Below are 20,664 nucleotides of genomic sequence, written 5' to 3' on the forward strand. Positions count from 1 at the left end.
TAAGGGTAAAGTTGAAATTTGATACAAAAGTCAAGGGTATAAACGATATGTAACGTTTAAAATCTGACGAAGGGGTCCACATTAAGAGCAATTGAAAGTTTAAGGGTCCAAAGTGAGAGATTTGAAAGTTTAATGAGGGTTTGTCGAATCGAATGTAAGTTTAGGAGACTAAATTGAAGTTTCCACTAAAAGAAAAATGCTAAGGGACTGTTTGAGTGTGCGTTTGAGATATCTAAAAGTGCATTTAACACTCAAAAAGTATCTGTTTGGTAAAAGAAATTGAAAGCGCTTTTAAGGGTATAAAAAGCCTAAAAATGGCCAAAACACACTTTTGGTAAAAGCTTAAAAATAAAGCTTTTGTCAAAAAACGATTTTTGACTTAAAAACTTTATTTCTCAAACTCTATCCCAAACATGCTCTAATTCTATAACTTTTTTTACATTTTGTTGATTCATATCAACATGTGATTGAAGGGTATTAAAAAAAAAAAATAGCGACTAATGTGGCTCTAATCATATACATTATCAGTAGCTCATGCTTCGAGTGTTAACATTACTCTTCTAGAAAATAAATCTTCTCATTTTGTCCGTGACATGTCCGCACAAAAGAGGGGAGGGGGATTCGAACTAGTGACATCTGCTTCATAAGGCGTAGTCCTAGCCAATTGAGTTACCTCTTTAAAGTCCACTCTTAAATATACATTCTCTGACGTAGCAATAAAAATCATTATTGAATTATAGCTTAATCACTATTAAATTTTAAATCCAATAATAATTTTTACTATTATATATATATATATATATATATATATATATATATATAAACTTGAAAGTGCATACAACATTTCTCCTCATGTTGGGTGAAAATATGCCTTCATAATCTACAAGGCTTCCTACCCATTTTTTTCACTCAATCACATGCCTTTGCTATTTGCAATAAAAGCAAAGCTGTTAATTCATGTCTTTTGCATTTATTTTGCTCAATTTTGGAGTTTTGGGATTTTATACTATATTTTTTTTAAATTGTTGAGAATATTAATTAAATTATTAAATTAATTATTTTTTTATTATTACAATTTTTAGATAATTTGTGATTTAACATGATTTACCAATATAAACCATTTATTTTCCGACAGCTGTAAGGGTAAAATTGATTTTTTGACATCCTTTGTCTCTCCCTCGACCAGCCCATTTACATGGTACGTAGCAGGAGTACAGCAACAGAGGATGCGTGATCAAAAAGGCAGGTGCGCCCTTCACCACCTTTTGCTTTTCTTCCCATTTTAACATTTTGGTTTCTTCTTTCTCTGTTTCATTCACAAGCAGCCTCAAAGCTCACCCACAGACCATAGCTACTAGGTATTTTTCCCTTTTACACTACTAAAAGTACTCAGTACTTCAAATCCTAATGAAAGTTTTCATTTTTCCTTAAATAACCGAAGGAAATCCTTCATAGTCTTTGTTTTTTGAACCATTTGTTGCTATTATTATAAAATGTTTGGTTCTGTTTATCTGCTATGGTTGCATTGTGTGTGTGAGCATGAATCGTTTGCACTTGTTAGTTATTATACCATGGATATTGTTCTTTGAAGCTTTTGGGTTGAGCATGGCCATTGGTAGGGTTTCTTTCTTTCTTTCTTTCTTTTAATACGAGTGGATTCTTGACCCAGTAAAGAAATGGACCACACTAATGGAGTTTCTCACAAATGCTTGTATTACAGCTTTGTTGGGGTTCTTTTTGATTGGTAGCACAGAGATGGGTAGTCTGTCTTCTCTTTTCTGGCATTTTGTTTCTTCCTTTCAACTAGGCGGTATCTTTTGTTCATGACTTTAGTCACAAACTTACAAAATAGATCTTTTTAATAAAAAAATTCTATGAACTTTTAGCTTTGAATTGTTGTGTCATCATTAAGCACAACCTCCTCAATTTATCTTAGTTGTGCAAGATTTAACATCAAAGGAAAAGCATGTCACTGTTGTTGGTTATTAGTTGATGGATATGGTATTCAGAAGCATATTATTCTTAATTTGCACTAGGTGTGGCCATTTTATGATGATTTGACTATTGGGATCATAGTTCATTCCATTTCCTTGCTTGTGACTAGAAAAGGTTCGAGAAAGTTGTGCCCTGAGAAGAGAAAAATGGAAGAACAAGGTGGGAATGACAACCTTCTGCATTTTATGTCTATGAACTTTGATGGAAAAGCCAATGAAGTCTCTCATCTACCTGAAGATGTTCCAGCCCAGCACTTGGCTTTTGCAGATGGAAAAAGTGGGGAACAGATTAATGCTCTGCCTTTACCTCATGAGTGGATTCAGTCCCCAAAATTCTCTCACAATTATGTCGAGTATCTCGCGGAAAGTTCAACATTTCTCCCAAAGGCTACTACTGAAGATATGTTAGAGAGCATTCCTTCAAATGTTGGTGGAATACATGCTGTTGTTGGTGGGATCTCTGAAATTCAAAGTGATATATCATACAACAACAGCTTGGGGAAGGCTCCTGCTTCGAAACCTGCCGGTTCTTTCTATGGCATGGATGCTTCTAAGGTAAATCCATAGCTATCTTCACCTTTCAGTATATACAGCTGGATTTTGTTGTTGTGGTATTTAGAAGATAATAGATTGTGAGAGATGCAATGTCCCCTTGGTTAACAAGTTCTGCCCCTAGAATTGAGTTTTAGTGCAAAGATTTGGGTCAATAGTCATCTTCAATATATAGTATTCTTTGCGGAATTCCTTTTCTAATGACTCCAGATGCTGAAAATTTAAAATTCTCTTTTCAACAGTTTAGGTTTCTTGGGCCACATGATGGAGAGCCTGTGAACAAATCCACTATTCCACAATATCATATCCATCCTGAGGTGTACCTATTTACCTTTCTTTCTTTAGTTTCACTTCCAGCTGAGCATGTTGCCTCAAGTGATTATTTCATTTTAAGGATTCTTCACCTTCTAAGATTTTAGCACCATAACATTGTAGAGTTCTCACAAGAATCATAATTCATGGACACAAGATTTGATTGGAGCAAATTCTAATTTTTCTCAACTTGATCCTGGAGTAACAATTGCTGAACCTGGCTTCCTGCCCAGAGCACGTCCGAGGGCATCAAGAAAGAGATCTCTGGCAACTGATCGTGTAAGCAAAAGATCTTTACTATACTAACCACTTGATGTACTAATTGCTTTGCCCCAGACCTTAATTGGCAGAAAAAGAAAAAAAAAAGAAGAAGCTATATGCTCTTTCAGTTCAAAGTGAAGCTGAAATCATTATTTACTCTCTTCATCTTGATTAATTGTTTTTGAGTATTACATATATTTCTTGGATCTTTGTAGCTTTTTTGATTCGGTGTTTCTTAATTCAGGATCGCAGGGTTCGAATTGGGGAGAGGGTCAATGCATTGAGGGAACTGCTTCCACAATCTGGAGAGGTAATCTATTTTCGTATGCTAGAGATGCAGACAATTCTGCATATGTGGTTGCTCCCGAACAGGTTTTTTCAAATGACTTGTGATCATTATGTATTCTAACAACCTCTAATTTATCTTGAAATAGGATTTTTCACATCATCTTATGCTTTTCTTCTATAATTAATTTTCATAAGCCACATTTAGAACTAGGGTATATGGTGAATTAATGGATACTTGAGCCTTCATCAAATGTGATGCATAAACCATTCACTATCATCATAAATAGACGGTAACAGTTAGCTGGCTGTCAAGAACAGAAGGTAACTGAATTTCTATACTACACATGATGTTACCAGAACTACACATGATGTTAATTTTGGTTTTTAGGGTGATCAACATTCTGTGCTGGATGATATCATTGACTATATCAAGTACTTGCAGCTTCAGATAAAGGTGGTTTTTTTTTTTTTTTTCCTTCCATTTTTGAGAACCAAAAGTGTAGGTACATATATTTGGATGTATGAGACTACTGATCACTGGGAACTTTTATGTGCAGGAGTTGAGTCAAAGCAGATTGGGAGGTGAATCAAGTGCTGCACCTTTCATTTTCCTTGAGGTATTACTTATTATTCATCTAAGCTTAATCAATAAAAAAATTTATCAAAAATTGTCTTGGAAATTAAACCTTTCATATTTGTGTCTCAAATTGTGTTTAAATTTTCACACGTTTTTATGATTATCAGGGATATGGCCACTTCATTAGCCAGCAAATGCAAAATGAACCTCTTGAAGAGATGATGGCAAAATTGCTGGAGGAAAACCCAGTGGCAGCAGCCAAGCTTTTGCAGAGTAAGGGTCTTTACTTGATTCCGATGGATGTGGCACAATGATTACGCCAAGCCCCATAGATAATATTGACACTTGTCACTCTCTTTCCCTTCCTTTTTGTAGTTCTGCTCTGGATAATACGCTTAAACAAAAACTCTTCTTTTGCTCTCAGCGTTCTTGTCATTCTTCTGCAGAACAAGACTCAAAAAAGTGACAGAAATTTAACAGTAGTAGTTGAGTAATTCCCAATTGATGCCCTGTGGTTTTCAAAAGATAAAGGTTATCATTGTTGCATATTATTCTCTTTTTTACTTGAACAAATGAGTGAGCATTTGAATTTATGTCCACAGAAAAAGGATGCTCTCCCTCGAACTTAATCATAAGATTATACTGTATTAATGCATGAGTAAACAAAACCATCTCAAAAATTATATTGAGAGTGTGTTTGAAATTGCGATTTCACAAGTATAATTTACATTTTTAAAAGATATTGCAAAACGTAAGGTGTTAGGCATTACAATTTAAAAAGCACTCATCTAAAATAGGAAGAAAAAAAAAATTTATGATTTTTATAAGCAGGTTATGGAGTGTTTATTTGAAAATGTGCGAACTAAAATTAAAATCACGATTTCGCATGACAAATATTTGATATATATATATATATATATATATTTTAACATGTTTTACCAAACGCTTTTGTAATTTTAAAAAGTAGCAATTCAAAAAATGCAATTTTTAGAATTGCACTTATTGAAACTACAATTCCAAATAAAACCGTGCATTAACACGATATAACTTACTAATCGGGTTAATGCACGGGTAAACAAAACCATCTCAAAAGATTATATTGAATCAATCAAAACCGTGCATTAACATGATATAAGGTTATGGTTAAGCGTGCGTATGAAGTTTCTCCTCATTAGTCTCAACAAATTAGATTAAATAAAACAAAACCGTCTCAAATAGGTAATGAAGCAAAAGGTTAAGGCTGTTCAAAATGGCGAGGTTACAAAAATTGATTTTTAGACTTTTGTAGACCATATTGTTGCCCAAGGAAACGTCAGCCAAACAAAATAGATTAAGAACATGCTTTCTTTCTAAAATCCAAAGTACATTTTATGACTCTGAAAATGATTATTTCTCTGTTAAAATTAAAATGTGACAGTGAAGAGCTACAAATTGTAAAGAAAAAAAAAAAAAAAAAACAGTGAGTTCTATACATGAACTATAATGGCATAAGCTTTCTTTTCTTCTTTTCTGTGCCTTGATATTTTCTTGATTCCTAACAAGTCACATCTAACCAAAAAATGAAGGAAAGAATTTACATTAAACAAGCATTTGTTGCTCATCATCCTCTCTCAATGAGTCTATCTTTATTATGAGAGGCTTCTCAATTTCCAGGGGTGATTCTGCTACGATAGGTAGCATTGATGGGGTCCAGATGCCCTCCATTTCAGCATTTTCGGCCAGTGCTTTGTCCAGAGAAGCCTTGGCAACTTTAGTGATGCAAATCAACAGAATCACTGAGCACAAACAAGAAAACGTTTTTCAGTATATCTTTTGAAGTACTAGAATAATTTCAAGTCATTTTTCTGAATCTTCAACCTCATGCCTAGGTTTAATGCAATCAGTCTTGCTAAACAATGTGTGGGGTTCAAAACAATCTCATTCTCATGTGACTTAAGTAGTAAGGTATTAAGTTTATTAAAATATAACTATGTCCTTAAATTTCCTTCTAAACTTCTGGGAGTTTATTATAAGATTTCTAATGCTTCTTCTTCCAACCTCTTTTTTTTTTTTTTTTTTTTTTTTTGGCATGTGTGGCAAATGATAGAAAGAATATTCTTTGAGCTTAGGGAAAAAAGGAAGGAAAAGAAAACAACTCACCAGATATACCAAATCCAAGAACCATAAGTACCTGCATCCATAAACTAATATAAGTATAAAAGAACAAGAAGAAGGTAAGGACGATATACAACAATCAACATCCTACTGGAATTAGAAAGTGATGCAAGCATAAAAATCTATTTAGGATCTAAACATAACAAATACCATCCTTCTATAAAATCTATTGCAGATAGAACAGATGCAATAAAGTACATGGAACGAAACATGAGATCCTATCAAATTAAGAAGCATGATGTAAAGAAGACGCATGTTTTTGGCTCTCTTTCAAAAAAAAAAAAATGATGAAAGGGGTGCTCTCCACCTAGGAAGGATTTAGGAGAGGAAAAAAAAGCATCTACGAGAAAATATGGAAACTGCCCAAATGAAAGAATACATAAAAAGTAGAAAGAGTTCTGTACACTCAAATGTGGATGTAATCCTTCCAGCAATGGCAAAGAAATTATTTCCTATTAAGCTTAATAAGCCTCTGAGGATTAAGGTCAGGGGAAGGAGAGGGGGAAAAAAAGGCATAAATGCAGTAATGACACCAAGGAGTCAGAATCTGCAAGATACAAATGTAGTTCCTGATCAATAACACTACCTGCATCCCTAAAATATCTCTCTTCTCAAATGTGATAGAAAAGAAGTGAATACAGCAATCTTATCATCAAGACTGGAAATATGGCCAAATGAGTTAAAAAGGATGCGCTACTTGTGCTAGGCTGCTAGCCATCAAAATTAGCTTGAACGCATGAAGGTAAAACAATCAGCATCCGGCTAGAATAAATGATAACATCAAGGGGACTGCATGCATAAATATAGTAAGGCCTCCCATCTGCCTGAAAGACTGCATGTGTTTTGATCAACATAATGTGGAATTTGAGAGTTCCAAACTCAAGGGATATGTCATATTGTAACTAAGCACAATAAAGACAAGCATAATAAAACCATAATCAAGGCTTCTCCAAAACATTCTTAAAATATTTGGTGGTGGAAAAAATAACTTGACTAATGCCTCTAGCACTAAGTAAATATACAGGTTAACAGAAATAACTCGACATTTTGATTTTATTAAGCTTTAATAACCCTCTTCGACTATGTTGACGATCCAGGACCTTCACTACTTAAAAACTAAACAAAATAAAAGGCGGCATATCACTTACCCAACGAGTTGTTGAAACCTCATTCCATCCATGTGTAACATCAGAAAGATCCTTCAGCGTTGTTCCAACATATACTAGAGCAAATGTGATTGGCTGTAATAAGAAGCAAAGGAGCTTGTTATCATAACAGACCACATCATTTAAGAAAGTAGAAAGAGACATAGTCAACCCTCACTAATAAAAGAGGAAGTATATTCTACTTAAAGGGAAAAAATTTGATGATCACCAATTACTAAAATTCATTTTGTTGACATAGAACTCTGGCGAGAGATACGTAGATTATTTAAAATACAAGTAAATATAGATCAATAATATTGATGATTGAAAAATAATTGAAGAGATAAAATACCAATGCAGGCTTAAAGGTTTGACATTTGGTGGGCAATATAGTCTGTGATCAAGTAGTAGAGGCTCAGCTTCCAAGTCAACTTATTCCCATTGGACTTTAAATTGTAATAGCTATAAATGCTGTCCATCAGTTTTTAGCATGCCCTGCCCTAGTATCTGATTAATCACATTTAGGAGCATATATTATGTACGTGCATTTCCCATTCACTCTCATCTTTCCACTCTTTCTGATCATCAATCTCAACTAACACCCTTATTGTAGATTGGAGGATCTTACAAACATGCTAACATAGTTGCGCAACAATATTCTTCTTAGGTGGTAGCTGTTGTCAGATGCATTCAGTCAGGCACAACAAACATGTTATATTATGTTGTAAAGTTTGAAATTAACCTTAAGGTAAAAGAAATTAAGACTTTGCATCGTCAAGAGTTGGGGCTGCTAAAGTAGATATTTAATACAAGATTTCTACTCATTCTGACAGTAAAAATTGACAAGGAATAGGTAAGAGAAATCAATATGACATGATAACAAAATATAGACCAAAATGAGAATAGAAAAGTTGAACGGTATAGATAAAAAATGTGAAGAGCATGCAAAGAGATATGATTACATGGGCTTGCCAGTAACAAGAGCGAGTTGTTGAAACAAGTTGGGATCAACAGTAATGGTAATTAATATTTTCATGTATAATTTGTATTTTCTGATATGTCTGTATAATTTGTACTTTACATTGCAAATTGTGATCAATGCATCAAAATGGTGTTCATAGCCGATCCATAAAACAAGGATAGCTATAAGAGTGAATACCATCATTCCCAACCAAGTTGCCAGCATATATTCCCCAATATGCACAGGAGTCACAGACAGGAGATAATTCAAGATGTTGAACGGAAGTAGGGGAACAAACCGAAGAAGCAGAACTATCTGTTGAAAACACCAAAAAGAAAGAAATTAGGAATGATGGTAAAGAGGTGCCTATGAAGTACTATAAAGCAAAAGAAGAGTAACTAGAGCAGTGAGTCCTGGAAGAATCATTTCAGATTCATGATATACAAATCCACAGTTGGAGTATAAGATTAGATAAATATTTGGGATGCTTTCATATATAGAAAGATAATCTTAGTTACAAGAATCATTTACATTAGGTCATGCATTAACCTTGAAACTGCAGACCTGCCAATCCCCATATTAAAGCCAATGAAACTAACGATTTTCTACATTCAGATTTGTGATTATCATAACTGAACCCTGATCTCACCAAAGAGGATTTAAACTGTCAAACTAAAACCCCATTAGTTACTCAAACATTGGCAAATGTAATGCTATATTGTGAAACTCCAAATCTCATCTATATAAAAGTTAACTATCTCTATAAGACACAAAAAGGCTAATAATAAGTTTCTAAAGTTCAGAAAGAAATACAAAAATGAAAAATGGGTTCTGATAAAAAATTTTTTTTTTTTTAAAAAAAAAATGTATGTGTTTTCTCCCCAGTTACAGACAGGTGTCCAGAAAGAGCTGTCAACTACATAACATTATTGCAAAATATTCACTTCTCAAAATTCTTCATTGTCTCTCTCTCGAAAACGCAGACATGCTTTATGGGCTACCTAGACCCAAGAGCATCCTAATTCACACTTTTTATTTCCTAAAATTGAGACTATTAGCTAAAGAGCTTGATTTGGACTGATGAGCTTTTCGATTCAGCTCTAAAATCCAACCTAAGATCCAATCCTAACCCAACCCCACCCAACTACATTATCTTTAGCCAAAACCATTATGGGAAAACATCGCTTCTTAAAATGACTACTGTAAAGTTATCTTGTGCAGTGATTTTTCTCTTTGATGAATTATTCAAGAATTTTTCATCCTTGATGATACCAAAAGTGCAATAGAGAAAGACAAGTCTTTAAAGATCTACCTCAACCTAATAAAGTTAAGAAGTTTGCTAAAGAGTACCAAATATTCAAGTTCTCACTCAGTGAAACATTTGGTTATTTCATCACGCATTCTATCAATAAATGTTTTGTAAAAGAAAATAAAAATAAATAGAACCAAGATCGATATGGTAGATAACTATTTGACCAAATAGAAAATTACACACGGGCATAGAAAGAGCAGAAAAACTTATGCCTTAAAGCCAGATCTCTGAATTGCAATAGCAACGGCCTGAAACTTCGGATAATTCTTTAGCTTTGAAATAACATATGATCTTCCAATCTGCAAAAAGTAGCAATACTAAGATATGTAATACAAAAAGAAAATGCATATAAGATCCACAAGGAACTGCACAAAGCAAAGTATCCAATATGCTAAAAAACTAACAAGTTCAAACAAAAATAGATTCATCCATCCATTACTTATCAAAAAAAAAAAATAGATTCATCCATCCATGTTCGAATATTTCTTTACGGATTAAAAAAAGAAAGAAAAAGAAGTAGTATTAGGCTTAAGAGGAAGAAAACATGCATGTCTGCACACATAGGCAAAAGAAACAACAGAATTAAAGTGCTTAGGAGACTCACTGTTCTACCAAGAATGAATGCAGCTGTTGCACCTATTGTAGCACCAATAGAGTCAGCTACAAATCCCACAGGCAGCCCAAAGAGATAACCACCTCCAAGCTGGAAAAGGAAGGGGGAAAAATTAAAAACCTCACGCCCAATCCAAGGAAATAAATTGCCAAAGAAAAAGTGTAACTCATCCAGGATACTCCATAACTTTTACAGTGTATTTCCAGTCACAGGTGGGGGAATTCTTTGTTCAATATCGTAACCAAATAAGCTCTAGAAAAGTTTTTCCGCAATTAAATATCAGTAACTATCCCATATCCAAATTTGCAAGGACCAAAACTTCAAAAGGAATTAAGTAAATGGAAATCGAGGACTCGATTTTGAATTAGCAGATGTAAATTATTTAAAATATAATCCTGATTGTGAAGTACACACAAGTAAGAATTGATAACCTTATAGTTATAGTTCAGTATAAGTAGCTTCATTAATTCCATGAAGCACTGCCAATAACTACAAGTTTACTGCTTTGCAAATAACTTAAATGCACAACATTCCCATGACAAAAATAAAATAAATCAGGAGTAAAAGCCTACTGAAAGTACTGAAGCTGGCACCGCGAGGACTGTAAGAGGAATGTATGCAATGGCCCTGCAAATCCCCAGAAAGATGAGTCAACGCTTTGAAGGTGAACAAAATTCAGGCAACCAACTGCAATGCTATAATCATACACAACGTAATAAAAAACCCCTTTGTCAGTTAAGAAGACATCCTCACATTTAGACTACAAAACATAACAAAGCAACATGAACATCATCAGAACTTTGGCCAATAACGAATGACTTACAAAACAAGAGGGCCCCAAGGTCCAAGATCCTGCTTTACCCATAACAAGAAATCCTTCAATATCTGCAAAATGTAAAGCCTTTTAGAACACCAGGATTCAGATAAGGAATTAGGAAAAACAAACAAATATGATTAACAAGAAATGCCATTTGCAACACAAAAAACATGTCAATGCTTTCATAGATATGCACACAGAGAGAGGTAGGGTTGAACCTTTTCAACGGGGAGAGAAATGCAGGCGGTGGCAATGGCGGCGAGGAGGAGGAGAAAGAGGGCGATCCTAAGGGCGGAGGAGCACGTGACGTTGAGCTTGAGTGCCATGAGCAACCTGCGTCGCCACGTGACCCTGAATTCCCCGTGTTCCTCGTCTTCCTCCCCGCCCCTCCCGCTCCCACCTGGCCTCCCCGACGATCTCGCCCTCAACCCCTCTATCTTTGCCAGATTTAATTTATCCCCCTCCCAAATTTCAGCCAATTCAAATGTGTAAATTCTAAATTTAGATTTTTTTTTTTATTTCCATTATTTTTTTTTTTTTTTGCTTTAATAAAAATGACGCTGAGTTTTCCGGCGACTTCAACGTCGTCGTACAAGTCTAATGGATCTGTTTTCGGGAGTTTCAGACTTTCTCAGTCTCACTGGGGCGAAGTAGGTTGAACTTTGTTGGTCTTTCAACCAATGAGTTTGCGCCACGTTCGAAGCCAGAGTTCCCAGTATGAATCCCGCTGGGTGTGTTTTAATTAAAAAGGAAAAATTAAATCATGGATAATCCTGTTAAAAACTTAAAAATATATAAGATTATCACTCACTTTTAGAGGGCTAATTACCTTTTTAGTAGTTAAGTCTACAATTAATTTTTTTTTTTTTCTCACTTGGAGTTCAAATTCTGTCACAAATAATACTTCCCTTACTGGAAAATATCAACTTAGTACCTCTGTCACATTTCGTCGGATGTGTCGTCACATACAAATGTCATATGTTCTAAAAAATAAAAATAATAAAATAATTAGTAAAATAATTATAAATAAAAAAAAAAAAAAAACAAATAAAAAGGGTGTCTGAAACCTAGACCTGCCTTGGGGGGTGGCTGTAATTTTCAATTTTTTTTTTGAGGTCTAGTTTTTAATCGTTTTTATTTTTTTAGGACATGTGACATTTGTATGTGAAAGCACGTGACATTCCATTTGTTTAGGTTAACAGAACTTAACAGAGATATTAAGTTGGTTTTTTTCGTTAAATCAGGTATCATATATAATACGATTTGAACCTCATGTGAAAAATAAAAAAAAATAATAATAAAAAAAAAAAAATTACAAGCCTAAATATTAAAAAGGTAATTAACCATACTTTAAAAATAAATTTATTTAATAGATTGAATTTAAAAGTTTCAGCTAAGGTTGGTTTTGTAATTTTGTGTTGGTTATTGAGGCACTTTTGGACTTTTATGATTGGGCTCGGGTTTAAAAGTTATTGCATAATGATAAAGAAGATACATGTGAGGACTCGAATCAGGGCTGAGAGTGGTACTGGGTACTGATCATAGCCCATTTCAATTTGCCAAGTTGTAGCACGTTTTTAGGAAGATTTGGGCAACTAGAAGTGGCGGTTCGTGTTCGCCTATTAAGTTTAGATTGTGTCAAAATATAAATATAAAACTATATATATTAATTTTAATTCAATCTATTTAATCAAATGAGTTAGGCGTTTCAACTCTAACTCTTTAATTTTATATTGGGTTTGTGTCGAGTTCGTAAGTCGTATAAAACTTGCTAATTTTTATGTTGCGTATCAGATTCGGTTTGTGTAAATCATAACCCAACCCATTTAATTTAACAGATTAGATCAATCAACCATAATCCGCCCGCCAATCTTATGTTGGGTCCATGTTAAAAATTCCCAACCCTAGTCCCACCCACATCTTACTAGACTGGGGTAATAGTGTCCATCGGCCCTTGTTAGAAAAAAAAAATATTTGAAAGTTGATAACTTATGTAACATTACTCGTATTCTTATCTTAGATCGGTCTTTTTCTGACTGGTGGCTACTTTTATAGAGCACACTCCCAAATGTCTAATGAGTAATGCTAAATATATTTCTCATATTCTTCTTGTTTCCTTTCAAAACTAACACGTGAATCAAAATAAAGACAATAAATAGAAGCATGATACCATGTTACAACATTTGACGACCAACTATTACCAACTGCATATGCTCATAACTAAGCATGGGAGTCATTAAGAATCAAAACAGAACATGTTTTATGTTTGTGACCGATGACTAGTCAGCCAATTCAAAGTACTAGTAGGCCTGAGTAATGCTAAATGTCATTTTTTATATTTCTCTTATATCTCTCTAAATCTAATGTGATTTTAAATTTATTATTAGATTATGATTTAATAATAATTTTAAAAGCCATGCTAGTTTTGAAAGAAACAAGAAAGATATAAGATATTTAGTATTATTCGTTAGGCATTTGGGGGGTGTGCTGTGAAAAAGTAGCCACCGGTCCAAAAGACCTATCTAAGATATGAGTACGAGTAATGTTATATAATACTTGCAAATATCAAAATAAGTAATGTTATCTTTCTCATACTTGGTCGTTAGATGTTGTAACATGGTCATATGGTCATCTGTCTTGGTTTTCGGTCTCGATTGTTAAGGAAGGGTTCGCTGGCTCGGCCAACGATTTTATTTATTTAAATATATTGTTTGAGAGTGTTTTTAAAAAATTGCTGTTTAAAAATACATAAAAAATTTCGTTTTTAAATTGCAAGCAAATGAATGTATTTTTAAAAATTGCAATTTTATCAAAAATTTAACAATTTTTTGAAGATCACATTTTGATATTATACATTTTAAAACTACAAATCTAAACCGATCGAAATCTATATCAATTTAATGTATGCTTAATATTATAAAGAATAAAGTCCACATACTCTCTCAAACTACCATCTAATTGACAATGTTTCCCCTCCCAGAAACTTTTAATTGTGACAATGTCTTCTCCAAACTACCAAAACATTGTCAAAGACTCAATCTCCCCTCCAAAGCTAACAAAAAGATAAAAATACCCTTATAGATTTCTCAATAAAACAAAAATACCCTTACAAATTTGAAAAAAAAAAAACAATTAATATTATTTTTTTAAAACGAAAATTTTAATTTTTTTAAAAAAAAGAATTTTTTAAACGAATTTTATAAATAAAAAAAAAAACCGGAAATTTTTGTTTAAAAACCGATTTTTTTTAAAAAAAACGAAAATTGTTTATTGCTTCAAACGAAATTTTTCATTTTTTTAAAAAGGAAACTTTTATTTTAAAAAATTATAAAACAAAAAAGAAGAAGAAGATAATTTTCAATTTTTATTAAAAAAAAAAATCGAAATTAAATTCTTTTCTTGTAAAATGATTTTTTTTAAAAAAAAAATTCGCCACCACTGAATATATATAGTTAGTTAGTTAGTTAGTTATAGGTTTTTCTATAAGTTTATTATTTTTTGTTTTTATTTTACTAAGGGTAGTTTGGTTATTAGCGGAACATTAACAATGTTTTGGTAGTTTAGGGGGACATTGTTACAATTAAAAGTTTGGAGGAAATATTGTAAATTAGGTGATAATTTGAGGGGGTATGTAGACTTTACCCTATTATGAATATATGTACTTGTTGGGTTGGTTCACTTCAACGCACATAATAGATTCACCCATTAGATAATTGAAAGATAGTTAAGAGAATGATATATATAAAAAATATATGAAATAGACATGTGGACCTACGTCAAAACTAATTACCAATTGACACAAATAACAGGTGACACAACCTTTTATAAAATTACAGTTTTACCCCTAAGTAAATTTTTTTTTTTTTTTAAAAAAAAAAAAAGTTTACCCCAGTTGCCCACCGTATGGTAAGCGAAGATTGCCCTTGAAGGGTGGTTGGGACTTGGGAGGGGCGATTGATTTTTTTTTTTTTTTTTAAATAATAATAAAATGATAAAATTGTAATTTTGCAATTGGTTGAGTCATCAATTATATTTTGAAAAATGCTTCAATCTAATAAAAACTCCACAATTTGCCCATAAAAGTGTACTTGGCAAGATGTCATATCATTTTTTTTGTGAAGGGAAAAAGATAAAACAAAAAGAAGATGATATGACATCTTGCCATATGAATTTTTATGGGCAAAACATATAATTTTTATTAAATTCTAACATATCTCTTTTATTTTGTTAATTGGCGATTAGTTATGAAGTGGATTCACGTGTGCACCTAACTGTTTTTATCAAATGGCTGACGGTAGAGACCATTTTGAATATATAACTTACCCAATTGGTTGTGGACCAGGCCTAATAAAGCGAAGGTCACTAGTTCGAATCCCCCCTTCCTCTTTCCTTATATGGACATGTCAAAAAAAAAACTTACCCAATAATCTTTAAAATACTTTTGACACCTCAAAAATCAGGTTGGTACAAGAAAAACACTAAGGACCAAATAAGTAATTTTCTCTTTATTTTTTTGTCATCATCTAAGGACCTGATGGTCACATTTGTGCAACATACCAAGAGGACCAATTACTATATATTAGGGCTTTCTATAATTGTTTATGTACAAAATTTAAAATTTTAATTACTCAGTAAGTACCAAGCACCAAGATATAAACTTTGGTTTTTTTTTTTTTTTTTTTTTTTTTTCAATGCAGTGTTAAAAATTCTACTGATATTTGAATAGAAAAAATTAAAAAATAAAAATAAAAATCTACTGATATTTATTAGTAGAGCTAATGAGAAAGTTAAATATCCATTGACAAAGATCAGGTGCAAATAGTTTTACCTTATTGCACTGTAATAAGAAGCATAAATAAATTCCACTTGTTCAGAAACGACAGATGTTGGAGCAGCTCAAGTCCAATGTACTTGAGCATCTACGCTCACATCAGCCTACCTTATTACAATGCAATAGAATAGGAGTATTGCACTATATCTTTATTCAATATCCTTAGTTAACAAGATATTTTCTTAATGGATGACGTTTAGCTTGTAAAGTTGCACTTTGTTGTCTTTTTTTTTTTTTGTCCTTTTAATTCCTATAGGCTTCATTAATTTGATCCCAATTTTAATTTATTAGTAGAGAAGTATATGACTCCATCACTGAGAAAGGAAAGAAAAAAAAAATTAATTCGAATATTAGTTTTTTTTATTCTTTAGAAAATGGATATAGGGGAATAGGGGAGAATGACCAGAGATTGGAACACAATTATGTTTTTCTTTGTTGGATGGTCTTGAGCATATCTCAACCCCAAAAGCTAGTTCAAGAAGTGAGGCTTTCCCTCACACTTATAAAGTGACCGCCAACCCCATCCACAACTGATGTGGAACAACCCCAACAATCTTCCCCTCACACATCGGGCCCTAGGTCGGAGCAGCGGCAACCCATTTCTCAAGTGGACTGTTGGACTGAGACTTGTTGGTAAACATGGGCTCTGATACCAGTATTAGATGGTCTTGAACCTAACTCAACCCTAAAAGTTAGTTCAAGAGGTGAGGCTTTCCCTCACACTTATAAAGTGACCACCAGCCCCTTCTACAACCGATGTAGGATAACCCCAACAATTTTTATTGTAAAATATGTTTCTAAAAATTTTTAGGTGTTTGATGCAATTAAAATTATTTTTCGGTCTTAGAACACAATTTTTTTTTTTTTGTGTTTAAGTTAGTCCTTCTCAAACTCTCGGATTTTGCTAAACCTCCACCGAAGATTGCCAAAAGTCGGCAGCCGTTTTTTCTACGAACCAAACGCCAAAAGACCCGAGGTTTCTCCATTTAATTGGAATGCAGGGCTGAAAATGTGTAACGTTGCTGAAATGGGTTTAATGGTTCAAAATTTGTAGTGTGTCCTTGTAAAAAGGGTAGGAGTGATAAGTGGGATCAAATCAAGGGCACTTTTTCCATTACAACATCATATCAGTCAGACTATGATCAACGACGACGTATGATATATGCCTAACATTATTATATCGACTTTTGAAATTCCCATGAATGCACCCATAAAAGTTCTTAATTCAATCATCGCACGGTCCCAATTTTTCCTATTTAGGCACGCCTTTGCCATCAATCTCATATAAAACATAAATAAAAAGGGAGACTTTATAAGATTGAATTTCGATGCGACCAATTGAATGACCACATCGTATAATCGAGATTTTGACGTTGTACCAAAACGAATGATATTTTCATGATTGATGTAATACAGGATTGCCGTACCCAATATTGCTCTCAATCTTATCCCTTCATTGTGTTCACAGAGACCAATTGCAACCAATTTATTCAAAATAAATTTGGTCACACGTTTTATGCACCAATTGCAAACAAGAGAAATGACAAATTGGGTGTGCATTATTAGGTGCTCTTTTTTCCGCTAAGCAATAGGAATCGGGTAATGAACCGGAGATTGAGGAGCCGACTCCCTTTTTATTCTATTTAAAAAAACCCACTTTTTTTAAGTTCATTTGAACTGGACATGTATTGAAATTGGCCTATGAACATTATAAACTTGAAGCGGGGATCATGTACGACGAAAGGCGTTTACCGATCAAATCAATGCATTTTTTAAAATAAAATTGTATAAAGTCGTATATTATTGAAACAACAGATAAACAATTTTATAAAACGCTTAACTGTATTTTTATTTTTAAAATTTTTAAAGTGCACTTTTTAGTGCTTCAATAGAAGTCAAAAAGTGAGAATGAGAGATGATGAGAGCATGATGGTTGTTAAGGGGGGATCTATGGGTCAATTCAAGTGTTAAGGATTATCAAAGTGGTGACCTGTCGCCCCCATAAGAAGAAGAGAAGGCTGAAGGCGTGTGTTATATAGTGAGTTGACAGGTAAGTAATTGGATTAAAGTTAAATTAGATTGGTATCAACTTTCTAAGGCACAGATTTCATGTCATTATCTCATTCATCATCATGGAAATCCCAGCCACCTTCATCCTACGTGGCATTTAAGTTCTGGCTTTGTGGGTGGGTGTATAATTGTATATTCCTTCTAGAATTTTTTTTTTTTAACAGTAATAAGAATTATTAATGTGATATTAAGGTGAAATGAGTTTTAAAATTTTATGAGAAAAAAATAAATTTTTGTGAAATTTTTGTAATGGTCAAAGCTCGTAGGTATTCGATTGCTAGGGTAATCAATGGGGGGTTTTCATTTTTAATTAATCAAAACAACTTTGGACAAGTTCAACTAATCGAAATGAAATCTCCACGTGGCAATGCCACATAAGTGGGTAGGTGATAAATAACCCATATCAGATGGGTCTATCGATCGATCGAATTACAGTTTGATTCATGGTGCGATAGAGATGGGAAAATATTAATTTTATGGTATCTTTTTGAAGTGTAATGTTCGGGACCATCTTTTTATCTTATTTTTATCTTCCTAAAATTGATGTTGCTTTTAAAATCACCATTAAATTTTAGATGAATCATACTTGAATGTTGATCCAATGATGATTTTGAAAGCTACATCAGCTTTGAGAGGATAAAATGATGGTCTCTAGCTAGCATTACTCATTTCAAAAAGGGCTCACTTCACACATTGATTTGGATTGTTGTTTAATTACTGAGCGTTAGCTCACTTCTTACCTGTAAATTTTTTAATTTATAGATTTTACAGAGGTGACAAATGTAGGAGAGGATGCGCCAAAATAGATAATAAAAATACCATCCAAGAGGACTTTTGATTGTATAGTTTTGTTATAACTTGATAGACATCACGTATTATATTATTATTACTAATGTATCGAATGTTGATAGATTATGATATTTAAGGTATAATTATTGAACAACTTGTGCATATAGTACTAATGAATAAGTGATATTTATACATAAAGCTATACATAAAGCTCTCGTGATTTGATTATATATATATTTGATGCGTGTTTAATTTAATTTTTTTTTTCTTTAGGGGAATTTTTTACATTCATTCCTTGAAAAAAGATTAAGAGCATAAAGTGGATTCTTTTATAAAATGAGTTTTTTATATTCATCAGATGTAACGTCCCAAGTTCTAGAGGTAGAGCGATTGTGAACAATTGTAACGTATTATTATTAAAAATAAATAAAAAATAATTCTCCTAATATAAAATTACTATAGAAACATAACGTCACCAGAGTACTATAATTTCTCATTATAAAATTACAAACACATAATGTGCTATTATTCAATAATCTCATAGGCAATAAAGTTACACCATCTATGCTTATCCAAAGCCGTCTAGTCTATAGAATGGAGTCCTAGACACTTCTACTGCTACTGCTCCTGCTAGACCATAAAGCAGTTATATGATCTTTAACAACTAAGAAGCCCACCAGTACCCATGTCCTCAGTACTATGATATATAGAGTAATCTGCAAAAAAATGTATAGGGAGAATGGGTGAGTTCGACAACTCAATAAGTAGCCATAACACCAAGATGCTATAAAACATGCTATGCAGATTTTTATGTCAGCATCTTTGTCATGCACAATAACAATTTATGCAGAATAACATAATTAAGAAAATAAGCATGATAGTTACAAAATGAGTAAGCACTTCCTTTTACTTTCATTTCAAAATAATTGTTTTACCCTTTGACCCGACACCATAAATTTACCGTGAACAACGCACGTTTGCTTGTCCCGAAGGACCTATATGCTCATCCTATTGTTATAGAGGAGAGCTACCAGGTTGGGAACTTATCTAGGTGAAGGCCACCTGCCCGGTAACACACACCTTCTGGAAACTGTTCTTTAGTGTGCTTGCCATGCTACCTTATGCGGTACAGATCGCCACTATAATCGTGTTTCGGGTTAAACATTTATAACCACGAATGCACATATAACATTTCATATGATCTGTAAGCTCATTTGTAACTGTATGCTATGCCATGAACTTTGAGAACTCTTTTCATTCATAATTGCAGTCATGCATAAATCATTAAATAAGGTAATTGTAACACGTAAAATTCTTAAACAATAACATATGATTGAATAAAACTTGACATTAAAATATGAAAGGAAGTGCAATTGAAAATCATGTAAGTGAATTCTATATAAAATCTTCAACATTTTTTCAAAGATTTATAATAAAATTTGTTGGGGTTTTTGGAGTTGTGTCCCCTTACCTGGCATTGCATGCCCTTATTTTGAATCCGCATCCAACTCACAATTCCTACAATGGAGATAAAAAGTACCTTAGTCATCAATTCGTTTTTAAGTCTCAATCATGCATCACTTTAGTTGCTAAGGATCTTAACTTTAATCTCTATCCCACCATCATCTATCCTTAGCCAAAAACATTATAGTGACATCAACCCTATCATGCTTGATTTATATACTTCACATAGAATTCTAATAATCAAATCCACTAAGGCCTTAATTTAACAAATTGCTTTACACTAAAACACCAAGGTTATAGTATTCTTATTACTTTAAAATCATCCGACTATAATTATTAGCTTAAGAAGTCTATCTAGCCATAATATCGCTGTCTTCCTAAGCCATTTAATTTAGCAACTTACTCCCAATATCAAAAGCTTAGAAATATTTACAACAATCACTGTAATTATCATAAGACGTATTAGCATCTAAACCTAATAAGTATCAACTTCCATGGATCCCATAATAATTTATGGTCAGTTA

The 20,664-nt window shown here is 33.1% G+C and overlaps 2 protein-coding genes across 2 annotated transcripts; one reads left to right on the forward strand and one right to left on the reverse strand.

The window, feature by feature from the left end:
• The first annotated feature begins 1,241 nt into the window (after window positions 1–1,241).
• LOC132172327 (transcription factor LRL1-like) lies at window positions 1,242–4,516 on the forward strand. Its single transcript, XM_059583805.1, has 9 exons — window positions 1,242–1,358; window positions 2,105–2,549; window positions 2,789–2,863; window positions 2,982–3,137; window positions 3,364–3,429; window positions 3,796–3,861; window positions 3,965–4,024; window positions 4,152–4,257; window positions 4,360–4,516. Exons 2-9 carry the CDS (start codon window positions 2,142–2,144, stop codon window positions 4,476–4,478), a joined length of 1,056 nt encoding a protein of 351 aa, XP_059439788.1. The 5' UTR covers window positions 1,242–1,358; window positions 2,105–2,141; the 3' UTR covers window positions 4,479–4,516.
• A 941-nt stretch (window positions 4,517–5,457) lies between these two features.
• Window positions 5,458–11,603, reverse strand: LOC132171119 (uncharacterized). Its single transcript, XM_059582348.1, has 9 exons — window positions 11,205–11,603; window positions 10,993–11,054; window positions 10,742–10,796; window positions 10,161–10,259; window positions 9,769–9,855; window positions 8,443–8,559; window positions 7,287–7,379; window positions 6,124–6,154; window positions 5,458–5,759 (listed from the first exon to the last, which is right to left on the reverse strand). Exons 1-9 carry the CDS (start codon window positions 11,310–11,312, stop codon window positions 5,563–5,565), a joined length of 849 nt encoding a protein of 282 aa, XP_059438331.1. The 5' UTR covers window positions 11,313–11,603; the 3' UTR covers window positions 5,458–5,562.
• Window positions 11,604–20,664: the final 9,061 nt, after the last annotated feature.

The sequence above is a fragment of the Corylus avellana genome, chromosome ca2, assembly GCF_901000735.1.
Source record: "Corylus avellana chromosome ca2, CavTom2PMs-1.0".
Taxonomy (NCBI): Eukaryota; Viridiplantae; Streptophyta; class Magnoliopsida; order Fagales; family Betulaceae; genus Corylus; species Corylus avellana.